The 16608-nt window shown below is 40.1% G+C and overlaps 1 protein-coding gene across 5 annotated transcripts in view; it reads right to left on the bottom strand.

The window, feature by feature from the left end:
- enox2 (ecto-NOX disulfide-thiol exchanger 2) overlaps nucleotides 1-16608 on the bottom strand; it is a 388688-nt gene that overhangs the window by 134165 nt on the left and 237915 nt on the right. For all 5 annotated transcript variants that reach the window (XM_057849987.1, XM_057849983.1, XM_057849986.1 and 2 more), the window contains one exon: nucleotides 284-415. In XM_057849987.1, coding sequence (XP_057705970.1) covers nucleotides 284-401 — 118 coding nt within the window. In that variant the 5' untranslated portion in view covers nucleotides 402-415. The remainder of the gene's footprint in view (nucleotides 1-283; nucleotides 416-16608) is intronic.

The following is a 16608-nucleotide window of genomic DNA, read 5'->3' on the forward strand; positions in this document are numbered from 1 at the left end:
AAAATTAGTTTGTACAAATGAGTAACTGCACGGGTAGCCAATAATTGTGAAACAGGTGATTTAGAAAATGATTCCTTAATGTGGGATTTTTTGGGGGATTTGATTCTTTTTCCCATTGTGGTCTATATTATTTAAAAAAAAAAAGCTGAATTATTAGAAGTTAAATCAGGGGAACTTATCATTATGGAAGGCACTATATAAAACCAAATAAATAAAATGTGAAAAAATCTGTGCTCCAGTTCACAGGTTTGTATTGTATTTGTGCATTGTAGTATTGTGGTACCTGGCATCAGAGGCTGCCCTGTGATACCTATTGGAGGCATTCCCAGGTTATTCATGGCAGTGGCCCAGGCGTTGGGGTCTGACATGGGCATGGATATGGAGTTGGACTCCATGGTCATGTTGTGGATTCCCTCTGATGAGAGACAAAAACACAGGTCAGTGCAAAGAAAAGGAAAATGTTTTAATGCAACATTACGTAAATTTAGAAAGAAATATTGAAAGGCAAGCATGATCTTGAGTTTCAACTCAACACGAGTTCAAAAAAGCTGTAAATCCAAACTACTGAAACATGACCTTAAACAGGTCACTAGGTGCTCTCATGTTATTGTTCGTTTACGTAGTTTTCTTGTAGAAAATATTAAATTTCCCCGGAGAACAGTGTGCACCGCCAGAGCCAGAAGGTTGTTGTCATGGCGTCTCCAATCACATTCTCTTCGTTTAGAAGAGAGCTGAGAGCATGCTGCCATGACCCTGCAGCCCCACTCAGAACACACTCAGCAAATTACCCATCTCAGTGCAGTCTTTGTGTGTTGTATCCTCCAAACCTGGAAATGAGCAGGGTTTCACATGCAGCGATAATTTTGGCAGTCAACTTCCACCCGGTGTCAAAATATGATTACGGTGGCGATTGATGCAACAGACACTGCAGTTGAAACTGTGGGAAATCACAATCGCTTGTATAAATAAGGTCTTCAGTAATAGAAAGCCTGCAGTCACGTCGCAGTAGACGCATCACGTGTGCTCCGCTGGTGGCTGCGGTCCATCTCACAACTCTAAAGCATCTTTCACTCTCTCCTTTGCTCGACCTCTGTCCATCTGATGGAGCAGCAAATTGCCGCGAGAGCCAAACTGCCCCCTCATTGCCAGGTGACCACACACGGCTGTTCATCCTGCACTGCCAGGGCTGTGTGTTCAACAGAGGCAGGATGTTGCGCAAACAAAGATTTTGTTGGAAATCCTTCTCTCGCCACCACGAAGAGGACCATAATGACAAAAACCATGATTTCCTGGCGACAAGGACTCGACGAGGAGGACTGCAAGGCTTCTTATGGGAGCTTTTGCGTGACTTAATAATAAAATAATTAACTGTACTTCAGTGAGGCTGAATAAACTTTGAATGCTAATAGCTTTTATACCACTGGGACTCAAGTTCTCTTATCTGTGCATCCATTTTCTATAGTGCTGGTCCTCATTAGAGAGGCGGACAAGGCTAACACAGCTGACTTTAGACATGAGCGGTTTGGAGCGGTGGCCAGTCAATTTTATTTCTACCGATACACGACCTACAAAAAGTTAGGGATATGTGAATTTCAGGTGAATATTTTTAAAAATCTTAACCTGTTCCTAAACCTGAATCTAAACCTTTGAAATTCTAACTGTTGAATGTTTAGATAGTGTAAAGCGCTTTGAGGGCCTTCAAAGGTGGAAAAGCGCTATACAAGTATAATACCCATTTACCAATAGTATTTTGGCAAAACATTTCAAACTGGAATATTTCCCTTCTAAAAGTCAAACATTTTCTCAAAATGGACAGTGTGTCTCATAATGTGGTGTGCCTATTGTGTGGACTGAGTACCAAAATGTGTCCGTCTGACTGAGCAGTTTTTGAAAAGGGGGCCGTAAGTGAAAGCGGCATGAGAACCTTAAAGGGAGAAAGTTTTGTGTGATTAGGAGCGTGTCCCCAGTAGCTATGAATTTCGATCCAGTGTGTGCGTTAGGTTAAACAAAATTGTGAAGGGAATCTGCCATGTTTGATGGGGACCTGAAATCAACAGTTCAATTCAGATACAGATGATGAGTATTTTGGTGGATTTGTGGATTGATTAAGAATAATGTGAGTATTTTGTTAAATTCTGAACTCAGTTTTTGTCACGCTAGCGCGCATGCTAGCATATGTTTTTCATGCACCCAATAATGAGGTGTCCCTTGTGTGTTAAATAAAAAAATATCACCCCAAAATGAGCCTTTTAATACGGAACACCCTATGGTCGAGAAAATACGGTACCTCATTCTAACATTCTATGGAATTTTCGGGGAAATGCTCCACTCATTCTAAATTCTAAAGTAACCAGGAACTCTGAAAAATGATTGAGAGAGGGATCTTAAAAATATATGGCGAAAAACACTCAGGTGACTTGAAGTTCCGCTCTGAGACCCCCAATATGACCAACTTTCAAAATTGTCCGATATGCACGTGTGATACATCAAAATCTCAATTTTCTGGGGGAAGAAAAATTTTGAACAAGAGGGCATTTAAGAAAAATAAATAAATAAAAATAAACAGCAAAACCCTATCTGGAGGTGAGAGCATGAAAGAGCAGAATTAAAGACGCCATGACTTTAACAAGATATTATTGCGTTCTTACCTTGTTTCGATCCAAAAACTCCATGTAGCATGTATCACTGAGTGTCAAGACACAGCTGTGAATGGCCACAGCTGGATTTTTGGGGGATTTTAAGGGTGAAACATGGTAATATAACAAGGGTCGCGATGCAGAAATCGCAGACATCAAGAAGTGGTCAAAATTTTTGTTTCCATATATTTACCGTGTATTGTGATGTAATTTGTTTAAAAGTCTAAAATATGCGAGTGAATAATTTTTTTTAAAGTCGTTTTTTTTTAAACTAAATATTACACATCAATTAATGATTCTAAGCTAAAAATGACAGACATTTTGAATAATAAATAAAATAAATTACCTTCGTTTTATGGCTAGGTTGAAACAAAAGCAGTTGCGCGACGTCTGTAAACGGGGGTTTCCAGGTTAAAATGGACAAATTAAAAATAGTTCGGGGGCATAATGCGCCATGAATCTGCTATGGCAGCATACAGAAATATTGTTCTATCAAACACAACAGTTGTTTTGGCTTAAAAGAGAGAAGTTTCTTTTAAAGAGGAGTTCAAGAGCAGAAACTGCTTTTTCAGTCTTGTCTGTGTTTTCCGCCATATACATAGTTAACAACACTGACTTTGATTTTGAAAATAATCAATGAAATCAACAAGCCGTGGAATGAAAAACTTTTATGACCAAAAGAGTTTTAAAAACTTTTGGGACTGCTCTCGCTTGCCACTTAACAACATTAGAATTAAAGAGTACCTTCTGTGGTCAGCTTAAAAAAAATATTGTACAGATAAATGTCAGGTGTTATAGTATTTGTGTCTAGTCTTCTATTTGCCAAAGTCAGCCTGCTGGTTAATTTTCATTCGTGCTGCCATATTAGAAATGGATGTGATGTTAAGTTGTTGACTGGGCTTCCCTTATACCCAGCAGTCGCTATTGTGTGATTCACCGGATCATTGCGATTGTCTTATTTTCCGTACTAACGGACCAATCCTTGCTTGTTTTTTAGGCAGCCATGTATTGCACTCCGCCATGATAGTGCAAAATCCTGTGCGAGACGGGAGTGCTGATGGCATTTCTATGGAGGGCACATTCAACTACCAATGACGCAGTGTAACGATTCCACCCCCTGCTAACCAAGAAAGTGCAAATAATCGCTGCCTGCCTGAGCTGTTATGGGGTATGCGAAAAAAAATTCCAGCAAGCTTTTTAAAGCTAACTTTAGTCCTACCAGTGTACTGTATATCTTTATTGCATAAATTCCTTTGGCTAAGGGATGTCCCGATCGTATATTTTTGCACCCGAATCCAAGTCACCTGATTGAGAATCTGCCGATACAGAGTCCCGATCTGGTTACCGAATTTTTTTTAACTGTTTCAGTACTTCCATTTCCGCTTTTCCAGGAGTGTTGAGGAGAATAAAACATATACTGTATATTTTTATATCTTTTGGCAAAGCAATTGTATTTCAGGATTAATTTGTTACTTTTCAGCCCTTAAAAAAAAAAAAAAAAAAAATATATATATATATATATATATATACATAAATTAGGCCTAAATTATATTGAAAAAAAAAATAACATTGCGATATACACTCACCGTCCACTTTATTAGGTACACCTTTCCAACTGCTCGTTAACATTTAATTTCTAATAAGCCAATCATATGGCGGCTACTCAGTGCATTTAGGCATGTAGACATGGTTTAGGACAATCTCCTGCAGTTCAAACCCAGCATCAGTATGGGGAAGAAAGGTGATTTGAGTGACTTTGAACGTGGCATGGTTGTTGGTGCCAGAAAGGCTGGTCTGAGTATTTCAGAAACTGCTGATCTCCTGGGGTTTTCACGCACAACCATCTCTAGGGTTTACAGAGAATGGTCCGAAAAAGAAAAAAATATCCAGTGAGCTGCAGTTCTGTGGGCGGAAATGCCTTGTTGATGCCAGAGGTCAGAGGAGAATGGCCAGACTGGTTCGAGCTGATAGAAAGGCAACAGTGACTCAAATAACCACCTGTTACAACCAAGGTAGGCAGAAGAGCATCTCTGAACGCACAGTACGTCGAACTTTGAGGCAGATGGGCTACAGCAGCAGAAGACCACACCGGGTGCCACTCCTTTCAGCTAAGAACAGGAAACTGAGGCTACAATTTGCACAAGCTCATCGAAATTGGACAGTAGAAGATTGGAAAAACGTTGTCTGGTCTGATGAGTCTGGATTTCTGCTGCGACATTTGGATGGTAGGGTCAGAATTTGGCGTCAACAACATAAAGGCATGAATCCATCCTGCCTTGTATCAATGGTTCAGGCTGGTGGTGGTGCTGTAATGGTGTGGGGAATATTTTCTTGGCACTCTTTGGGCCCCTTGGTGCCAATTGAGCATCGTTGGAACGTCACAGCCTACCTGACTATTGTTGCTGACCATGTCCATCCCTTTATGACCACAATGTACCCAACTTCTGATGGCTACTTTCAGCAGGAAAATACGCCATGTCATAAAGCTGGAATCATCTCAGACTGGTTTCTTGAACATGACAATGAGTTCACTGTACTCAAATGGCCTCCACAGTCACCATATCTCAATCCAATAGAGCATCTTTGGGATGTGGTGGAACGGCGAGATTCGCATCATGGATGTGCAGCCGGCAAAACTGCACCGTGTGATGCCATCATGTCAATATGGACCAAACTCTCTGAGGAATGCTTCCAGCACCTTGTTGAATCTATGCCACGAAGAATTGAGACAGTTCTGAAGGCAAAAGGGGGTTCAACCCGTTACTAGCATGGTGTACCTAATAAAGTGGCCGGTGAGTGTATATTGCCAGGGCTCTTGCCTGGTACACCAGACTCACCGCTGTTCCAGCTATTGAGTCTGGCCACCATTCCCGCGGATACAATTTCCAGGGCGGAGCAAGCCACAGCAAACACAGCGGAGTGGACCAATCAGCGACGCGCAGACGTGACGTTAGTAAAATGACGAGGGCAGGACGAGGGACTTGCGCGCGGAAGTAAACATACGAAGAGAGCGGAGTTTATTCAACATGGCTAGCGCGAGACAGACTGTTGTCAATGACTCGTGTCGATGTGCTTTTGGTCATTTAAAACTGATTTTACCGTGGATTGGAAAATATTCTCGGCTCTCCGGTTCACCATCTGTGTTGTTGTGGAGACGACTTTCGACGCGCAAGATTGACGTTGCTCGTTAAGAACACGTCACGCAAATAAACGAATCTGATTTGTCGATTGATTTTGTACCTGCTCAAGAGGCCGTTAATGGGCTGGTTCCCAGACTATACTTTCAGTGTTTGAAAAATACAGGGAGAACAGTCTGGCAGAGCCAGGCAACCAGGGCTCCACACTTTTTTCTTCAAGTGCACCAGCACAAAATGTAGGCGCACACACATTTTTCATTGCATCACCTTTAATGCCATACTTTTAATCACTCTCCTTAACATTCTGATAATTCATTCATCTTCTGAACCGCTTATCTTCATGAGGGTCGTGGGGGTGCTGGAGCTAATCACAGCTAAGTCCAGGCAGAAAGTGGGATACACACTGAACTGGTTGCCAGCCAATCACAGGGCAGATACTAGTATAGACACACAACCATTCACGAACACACTCACACCTCAATACATTTTGGAGTATTCAATCAGCATACCATGCACGTTTTCTGGGATGTGGCAGGAACCTGGAGAAAACCCACGCGTATTTTTTTAAAACAACAATAACATGGAAAAATGCTTGTACAGTTGTACCTTTACATACGAAGTTAATTCGTTCCAGGACCTTGTTTGTAAGTTGAAAGGGTCGTATGTTGAGCAGGATTTTCCCATAAGAATACATTATAATTTCATTAATTCGTTCCCCAGCCCAAAAACCTACACTAAATCCTTAATAAATACTGCTGTTACTATTGCAAATAACAATTACAAAGAGCAAAACAAATAAATGATGAATAATAATAATAAAAAAATATATATAATATAATAATAGTAATAACAATAATACCTGTAATAATGTAACGAATCCGGTTCTAAGGTGGCGGACTTTTTTGCTGTACCTGAACACACCACAGGGCTGACGTGACGGTGAGCAAGAGAGCGCAGTTCAATTTTGCTTTCTGTTTTGATGCTGGCGTCAGTGTTGCACAAGTTGATGGAATAATTGATTAGGAACCTGACAAAGCTCGCGATTTCTTTGGCGATGTTACCACAATAAGAATTGTCACCTTAACTTGTAAAGACTGGCGAACGGAGGAAGACCGCTGGCCGAGATCAACATTCTCCGGCCCTATTGTTGACCCAGTTAATGGATGCACGCACCATGCTTATATTTTGCTATCATTTACATCTTCATTTCAATAGTAAGCGTCACCTTTTCTTTTTTTCTCCATCTGCACTAACCTTTTTGGATCCAGTTTTGATTTCTCTCACAAGAAAATCTTCCAGAAGAAGAAAGTCTTCAGGCAAAACTAAGAAACTGCGGCGCTGTCACAAATCGTTGTATATCGAGCATATCGTCAGATGTAGAAACAAACGGCGAGTCAAATTTTACAACGGATGTCGAAAAGATTGTGTGTCGAAGCAATCGTATGTCGAAGTTCCAGGTGTCTTTATTAAATGCTTCGTTGAGTGAGTCCACTCATATTTGCTCAAGCTTTGACGCTCATGCTTCCGAGAACAGCCTCACGACAACGAAGATTGACTAAACGATGATTAACACATATGTGCCTTTGATCGTAGAGCGACCAAGACTTTCTCGCGCCAGATCAAAGCTACAAACCTGTCAATCATTGTTAACTTTAAGTCCCAAACGCCAGCTGCACTGGTGAGCAAGGTGAGCAGCAGGAAGGAGGGTGAGAGGCTGTATGAGCATTAATCAGAAAAAAAAAATTTTTTTTTGAAAAGTAAAATCCGGACCTTTTCACCCAAATTCCGATCCTCTGAAAAATGGCGTGATCGGCATGATTTCTGATCATGTGATCGTACCGGGATATCTCTAAGTTGGATGCAATTTTTCTTGATAAACCTTTTGGGTTTTTTTCAGCTGACCACCTGTGGTACCCTTTAAACCAAAAACAAAAACTATATTGTAAAATGCACAACAGATGTTTTAAAAGTAAATGGACTAATGCTTTCTCAAAAATAGTCACTCATACGATTTCTTGTGAGTATTCCAGTCCCTCTATTGTAACCTACTAATGCCACCCTTAAGCCCAGTAGCCTCTCTGTGAAAATCTTTGTTTGAAGCCTTGACTTTGGAGTTAGTGTTGATCAATTGTTAGATCTCGCCTTGGTCTCATAATGTCAAAATTTTAACAGCAAACATCACTTCTAATTGAACCAGTACATTGATGCTGAGGCATGACTTAAACGCCTGCAGTGGATTTTGCCATTTAGCCTCTTGTTAGGTAACAATACGTGCAAGAAGTCAAATTAAGTTGAATAAGCTACAGAGCACTTTTGGTTCATTCTGAAACACAAAAGTTCAAGATCCATAGCATTTCGGAGGGAGTGCTGTTTGACTCGTGTGATAAGTATGGACAATGTGTATGAAAACACAAACCAACTAAGGAAGGCAGCTGCAATGTACAGCACAATACAATACTGAAAAATGAATAGGGTGGACGCTGGATGCATTCAGAGACAATGGTCCGGGGTACAATAGAGAATTCTTCATTTACGTTTTTCGTAGGATAAAGACCCACAATGGGACAAAATATATTTTGGTGAAAAAAATGCTCCATCCACTTGCATATTCAAAGAAAAGAGAATGTCTGTGTGTGTGTGAGAGAGAAAAAGAGAAAGAATGAGAAGAAAACCAGCAGCAGGAAATAAACAAGGTAGAATGTAAATGAGGAGATGTGGCAATGATGTGGAGAAAGAAAAGTGACAAAAGTGATTTTTAGCGCGGCTTAGAGAGACCACATGTATGAGGACAATTATCCAATTCTAGTAACAACATGAGCCCACACAAAAAGACCACACTGAAACACACATCAATGAAAAAAATAAATCCTTCAATAAATTCAAAGACACACATGCTCCTCTATCAAACACTGCTATCCAATAACAAGAATCCATCCCTTTTCTATTCTCACTTATCTTGTTCAGGGTCACAGAGTTCTGCAGCCTCATCTCATCTGAATTCAAGCTAAAGGCAGATTACACGAGAATGGTCTTCATGGAAATCACAAGGCACATATGAAGACAGACAACTATTAATGTTCATTTATCAGATTAAAAAACATAAAAAATAATAAACATAAGTTATTTTCCCGTACATCCAATAATTTTTCAGAGGATCGGAATCGGGTGAAAAAGTTCGGGTTTTTAATTCATGCTATATATAATTAAAAAAAAAAAAAAACCTATTGTGCTGGCTAGAGTCGCCATGGTTTTTAGCCAATTAACATTTTAGAGTACATTACTGCCACCTTATGGTCAAAATAATTCACTGCATTCACTGTGTGACGCAGTTCGGAACATATGCTAATTCAGTTTTACAGTACATGGCCTGTCGGTCGCATTGACGCTGTTGAGTGCTTTCTGTTACGTTTCTGCCTTTGAAACTATATGTCTGTAAGCATTTTACATCTATAACAACCTATTAATTTGCGGTATATGTATTTTTATGGGGAAAAGCTACATGAACAAAATTTGTTAACAAGTCCTACTGTATGGATGCTGTCTACATGGTAACTGTTAAAGAAAAAAGTTGATTTTTTTTCTCCCCCTTTTTACAGGTTCTTTAATCCTCTTAACGGACAGGAGATGTTGACACACAATTCAGGAACAAAAAGAAAGTACAGAGTTTACATTTAGTGGGGAAAGAAAAGCGGCCCGGCCGGTCCAGGACAGATGTCAATCTCGATCTGCCTCAACCTTAGAATTCACACAGTTTATGTTTGCCGTCTCCACGAACAGTGGAAAAAAAACAGGCAGTCTAGTGCCGCCCATAGCTAGACAAAACAATAGTAGCAAAGGCCTTGTACGCAAGCAATACTGCAGATCAGTGGTCTCCAAACTATTCGATATAGGGCCGCAGTGGGCGCAGGATTTCATTCCAACAAAACAAGACGACACCTTTGCACCAATCTGGTGTCTTACAAAGTGTAATCAGTTGATTGCAGTCAGGTGCTGCTTGTTTTAGTAGAAACTTCATTGGTTAAACTTTCGGTACTCGATAGGTTGGAACAAAAACTAGGACCCACAGTGGCCCCTTGAGGACCAGTTTGGAGACCCCTGCTGTAGACAGACACAGTTTCGAGAACAGAGAATTTGTGCAAAGATATGAATGAACACAAATGTTCAAATGAATGAATGGAAATATATATCTATACTGTATACCGGCGAGTTTTGTGCAGTTATGTTGGATGCATGCATGTTTCTTTGTTACAAACTTAAACAAATTACTTCAGGTAAAAATAAGAAAGGCCAAGCATTGCCAAAAGAAACAAAAAGGTATGTTTTATCCTCCACAACACTCCAGGAAAAAGAGGAGAAAGTACTGTAAACATTAGAGGTGTGCGAAATTTCCGATTCCTAGATTATTCGAGATTCGGCCTAGGAGGATTCGAGAACGATTCGCAAACATCCAAATTTCGATTATTGAAATAGGCCAAGTTAAGCGGAACTAAAACACAGTCATTACGGTCTTCGGGACGCAATGAGGAACGGACCGAGAGTAAACATCATGCTCAACTCACGGCTCTGGCTCAACTCATGCCGCAAGATAAAAAAACAATAATACCTGACTGCGGCCGACAGCCTCTACAAACTACGGCCACATAATGCTACGGTAGATATAGTATCACGTGTATAAAGAACTAGATGCAAAATGACAGACTCGCCGGCGTTGGTAAACAGCCGCCATCTTAAAGCAGTAGACTTCTCTGGAAGGCTGTTGTAGCGAACCTTCCGAGCGAAACTAATTAACTTTTTATCTAAAATACTCCTAAATCTGCAATATCTTGACTTGAATCTATCTTTAAATGATGAAACATTTTTAAAACTTTCACATGTCGAAAGTAGACAGAAGCGAATTGGTTGAGCCAAAACATTAAATGAATTGAATAGTTTAAAGCTGCTGATACAGAATCGGGACTTGAGTATTTTATTTACTGTTTTAAACTGTTAACTTGATGCTGAAATAATATTTTATTTAAACCGGGGAGGATTTGTGTACAATTTTGGTAATAATGTACAAAACATACAAAGCAGCTAATTGTTGGGGGGTCTTGCAAAAATAATCCATTTATAATCGATTGTAGCCTCCGAATCATAATTTAATTGTTAGGTGCCCCAATATTTCCACCTCTAGTAAACAGTACAGTACTGTAACATGCTTGGAACTTTTGTTCAAATTAAATAGATAAAAAAAAACTTTTTTTTTCGGTATCGGATTGAGACTCGGCAGATTCTCAAAATCAGGTGACTCTGACCTGCGTGCAAAAATATGCAATTTGAGACATCCCAAATTCATAGGAAATTGTAAAACTGTTTATGAGAGGATTTTCACTTGTGGGGGAAAATTAAAGTGCAAAACGCCAATGAAACAATCACTTTAAAATATCTGCTGCACACACTGGTGATTTTGGATATGACTGACCTGACAACACTCACATAAAGAGTGCTTAGTGTGACAATCACTTGGTTGTTTTGGAGTGACCGATTACTGGAGTGCAGCAGAACTAGCCAACATGAGTGTCATCAATATATTGAACTGAGAAAGGATGCCTGCCTGAATGGCAAACATGAGGCTCAGAACTCAGAAGAATCGTGTAACCTCTATCAGAAGGCGTGTAAAAGAACCTGGTGGGAGGGAATCGATTCTGGCATCAAAAGTAAATGATGAAATCTCTCCAGTAAAGGATGCGGATTAACGCTGATTACCACTACCTCCCACTGTCCGAGCTTTTATATTGGCATTGCCCTCATACGTCTTGGTGTGCATTCTCGCCATGACAATTAAGAACGTTTGGTTCAGCTCTCTGGGGTTACGGCCTGAAAGCTCCCCTGGCAGGCTGCTGGGAAAATTAAGTCATTTTCAGGCCCATTGGCCATAAGCGCCAACAGTAGGCAGATGGCCGCCGAGGGCCATTAATGCAAAATTCATGTAGTTTAAACAGCAAACTACTGGTTTACTCACACATCCAGGGAGGTCAATTAAGAGATGAGGGACAGAGAGCGAAGGATGATGACTTGGTTAATAGACAAAAAACACAGTCATTGAGAGAGAATGGAAGCATCTCACATTGGATTTCAAAGCGATACTTGCGCGCAAGGACTTGATGACAGTCATTAACGCTAAGTAGACGCGAGAAAAATCTGTAATTAGTGCGTAATGTAGCGCCTCCGTTGAACACAATGCGGTTGAGAAGACAGGGAGTGTACAATGGAAAACTGGAAAACAACTATAATTGTAGCTGGCTGCACTCAGTCATTGTTCTCAAAACAATGGAGGCTTCTTTTTTTTCTTTAATTTGTTTTGTAGGCCTAAAAAAGCAACCACTGGGGAAGAAAAGACCATGCTTCTTTGACCTGTGTCAACTAATAAGTGTGTGCATGTGTGTATGTAAACAAAAACAAAGCAATAGACAACACCAAGTATAAATGACATTTATGTAATTGACAGTTGCACATAGTATTTATGCATTCAATGTACTGGCCTTTCTAAAAAAAATAGCACACTGTGATAAAGTTCATTATTTTCTGTAATGTACTGATAAACATTAGACTTTCATATATTTTAGATTCATTACACACAACTGAAGTAGTTCCAGCCTTTTATTGTTTTAATATTGATGATTTTGGCAAAAAAGTCCAGAAAAACCAAAAATCCCTATCTCAAAAAATTTGCATATCATGAAAAGGTACTCTAAAGAGGCTACTAACCTAATCATCTGAATCAACGGATTAACCCCTGCGAAAGATTCCTGAGGCTTTTAAAAACTCCCAGCCTGGTTCATTACTCAAAACCGCAATCATGGGCAAGACTGCCGACCTGACTGCTGTCCAAAAGGCCATCATTGACACCCTCAAGCAAGAGGCTAAGACACAGAAAGAAATTTCTGAGCGAATAGGTTGTTCCCAGAGTGCTGAATCAAGGCACCTCAGTGGGAAGTTTGTGGGAAGGAAAAAAAGTGGCAGGAAACGCTGCACAACCAGAAGAGGTGAAGGACTAGTATGTACTGCTAATTGAGAAAATAGTGTTTAAAAAAAAAAAAAATGACACCGCTTACAAGCACATCCATTGTGTGATGCGTAAATCACAAACACTGATAAAACAGTTAAACAGTAGCTAAGAAAATAGGCAGACGTTCTTTACAGTTTCTGTACCAGCTCAATCTGTCGCTCTGTCTTCTTTCTCTGTCTGAAACTCAGGGGCTGTTGACATGGTGACAAAGTGACACAAAGACACAATGATTGTGTTGCAGAATGGCCTCGCCTTTCCACGGTGACAGCGAAAACGGAAAGCGAAGACTTTTGATTTCCGACTCCAAAACGGGACGATTCAGCACTCGTCACACGTCTCTTTGGGCATGTGCAGTCACTGCAACTAAACATTAAAAATGGCAAACATGGTGGAACGCTGGCTTTAATTTACTGTTTTAATAATACTTTAAAATTTAGATATATTTTATGTTTGCATTTTTGTGCCTTATGAAGCAAAAGAAAAAAACGCGTGAACGCCATAGCTTCAGGTGGGCGTGTTTGTTATCTTCCGGTCTGAGGAGGTTGTTGTGAAGGAAGTGCATCATTGGCTGTAACCTTGTAAAACTGCACTGCCCCCTAGGGCCTAGAATGAATACCACCATGTTTTCACGTAAATTACGACATCATTCGAATGGAGACGGAACAAAGTAAATGCAAACATGAAATGTGTCGTTATTCTCGGCGAATCGCCATTTAAACAGCCCTTTAGACGCTGCCCGCTTCATTTAATGGGTCCATTAAAGCTTGTTTAGCGTTTAACGTGTAGCACAGTGGGTAGCCAAATGCGTGACGAGTAGGAGCGACAATCTGAGATTGGATTGGCTAAAATAGTCGTGCAATTTAAAAATGTCCGACAACTGATATTTCGCCTACTTCTAGGAAATATTGAATTTGTTTATATTTCTCTCCACTAAAACACATTGAAAAAACTATATTCTGTCTCTTTTCAAACAGGATTCTTTCCGCTGGAATGAACATGATCATGAGGTGTTTTCTATCCCTTTAAAAGACCTTGCTTAACTTTGACTCAGTATTAAAAGAATAGGGATGCAGAAACTACAACAATAAATATCATTCTATATTACACATGTTAGTGACTATTTGAGTTTTCTATTTCCTTATCAGACCTTGGAACACAGGCACTTGTGTTGGTGCCAGTGTTGTCATGGAGGAACATCCGTGGCCAGACAAGAGCGTGACTCTTTGGCTTCTTATCAGGCTAAAGAGAGGTGCCAGACAGGAAGTGACACTGTGCTAGAGGGAGGCGGAGAGGAGAAAGGAAAACGGCGGATAAGAATGAGTGTGAAAATGAGGTGAAGCAGAGCTTTGACCTAACCGTGTTGATAATAAGAAAGGACTGCAAACAATGTGGTGCCATTGCGATAAATAACAAACACGTCGTGCGTGAGAAGAACATTTGTCAACGCTATTAATAAATGCAATCAAGCAACTAGACGAGGTTTCAGCAAAGTGGGAGAGAAAAGTGGAAAAAATATGTTTTAAATATATGTGGTTCATGGTTCGAGGTAAATAATAATAAAAATAATCTAATTATAAAAGAAAAAAAAAAACACTTCAAATAATAAAATAAACAATTTTATGAATGATGAAAATTAGTGACAACAGGCATCTATGATTTAAAAAAAAAAACAATAAAGAAAAGCATTGGGGGTGCCTTGATCTGAAATGTGACTTTCGCAACAATAGACATCAAGGTGTTAAGCTACCCCCGTTTTACAAAATTTCACTACCATGTAGATAGGGCAAATCTTGTACAACGGATAACTGATACAGCTTGAAATGAAAACAAAAATAGGCTAAGTTCTGTTTAACCTCAGAAGTCAAAGTCACATAAGCGTTAAAACCCAACAATTTGAAATTTTAACTTTAGTTTTTACATTTTATAATCTAAAAGCAAGGCAAGATGTCAAAGAAAGCTGCAGCCAGTATCAATTCTGATTTCAACATCTCATTTCAGCCTAGTTACAGCAATATATCAAAATTCACATCATCACAGAAAATACACCAGTAATATCAGCAACGGAATGATATGGCACAACTTCTGTACAAAGTATATTTTAGTTCTGCATGGTGGCAAAGGTTTTTGCTAAACTCATTGGCTGGGACTGAGAGCATTAGATGTCCATCCATTTGTTTGTGGTACACGATCATTCATCGACATCTCTTCCAGTTCAAATGAATTGGTGTATTGCCATAAAAAGCAGCCAATAAGTAAGGACCTGTCTTCCTGCATGTTCCTACCAATTAGTCGACTTACAGTATCTACATTATGTTTATATCTATCCATTCACTGTAATTTTCGGACTATAAGCTGCTACTTTTTTCCCTCATTTTGAATCCGGCATTTTATAGTCCAGTGCGGGTTTGTTGTTGATTTATTTGGGTTAATAGGTACACTTTATTTGACAGCGGCGTCATAAGACTGCCATAAGACCGTCATAATTACGACATGACATTATCATGGGCATTAATGAATGCTTATGACAGATGTCATCGAGTGTCATCCGACAAATTATGTCACTAACTCCATTTATGTCCAGCTGGGATCTTTTACACTTATCAAAAAGGGAGATAATTTGCCGAATGACACAGAATGATACCTGTCATAAGCTTTCATTAATGTTCATGGCAGTGTCATGTCATAATTATGATGGTCTTATGACAATCTATGGTGCCATAGTCAAATAAAGTGTTAACAATTTCCATAACTAGCAATTAATGAAACGACTAGAACATTCATTCATTCATTCATTTTCCATGCCGCTTTTCCTCACGAGGGTCGCGGAGGTGCTGGAGCCTAACCCAGCTAACTCGGGGCAGTAGGCAGGAGACACCCTGAACTGGTTGCCAGCCAATTGCAGGGCACAAGGAGACATACAACCATTCACGCACACACTCATACCTACGGGCAATTTAGAGTGTTCAATCAGCCTACCATGCATGTTTTTGGGATGTGGGAGGAAACCGGAGTTCCCGGAGGAAACCCACGCAGGCACGGGGAGAACATGCAAACTCCACACAGGAAGGCCGAAGCCCGGGATTGAACCCTTGATCTCAGAACTGTGAGGCAGACGTGCTAACCACTCAGCCACCGTGCCGCCGCACGACTAGAACAGTAACTGAATAAATGATTTGAAAAGAACATGAATTTTGGTTTGTTATTTACATTTGTAGCGCTGCAATGCATGCTAGGAGGCATGCTGGATGACAAAGGTGTTGACAGCAGATGGCAGTAGAGAGTGACTGTCTCCCCAAGAGAGCAGTGATGGCCAAATTGAAGCTTCTTGAAGCATTGAAAAAAACAAGGCTTCATGGTGGTTCATTTGATCTTATGATACCGCTGTCAAATAAATGTTACCGGTTGATATCTTTTGGTGTAAATATCTCATAATACAGTGAGGACAGCTGCGGCTTTATAGTCCAGAGCGGCTTATCTACGAACAAACGCCGTTTTTGTTCAAATTTGGTGGGTGGCTGCTTAAAGTCAGGTGGTCCATATAGTGCGAAAATTATGGTATTTGGTTTTTGCTGATTGTTTGAGTGGATCAAATTATTTTTAGCACCTGAAGTGTATGCTATAATTTTTTTAGGATTAAGATTCAGCATGCATCACAGGGGTAAATGCCACCAACATTTGGGATTTGCCTGCTGTCAAACACGACATGTTGCGTCTAAATATGTCACCTCGAAGACACACAGAGTCTAATAGACTTCTCAGTGCCTCCATTCAGAAGTTAATCCTCTGG

This window comes from Corythoichthys intestinalis, chromosome 11 (genome assembly GCF_030265065.1).
Source record: "Corythoichthys intestinalis isolate RoL2023-P3 chromosome 11, ASM3026506v1, whole genome shotgun sequence".
NCBI lineage: Eukaryota > Metazoa > Chordata > Actinopteri > Syngnathiformes > Syngnathidae > Corythoichthys > Corythoichthys intestinalis.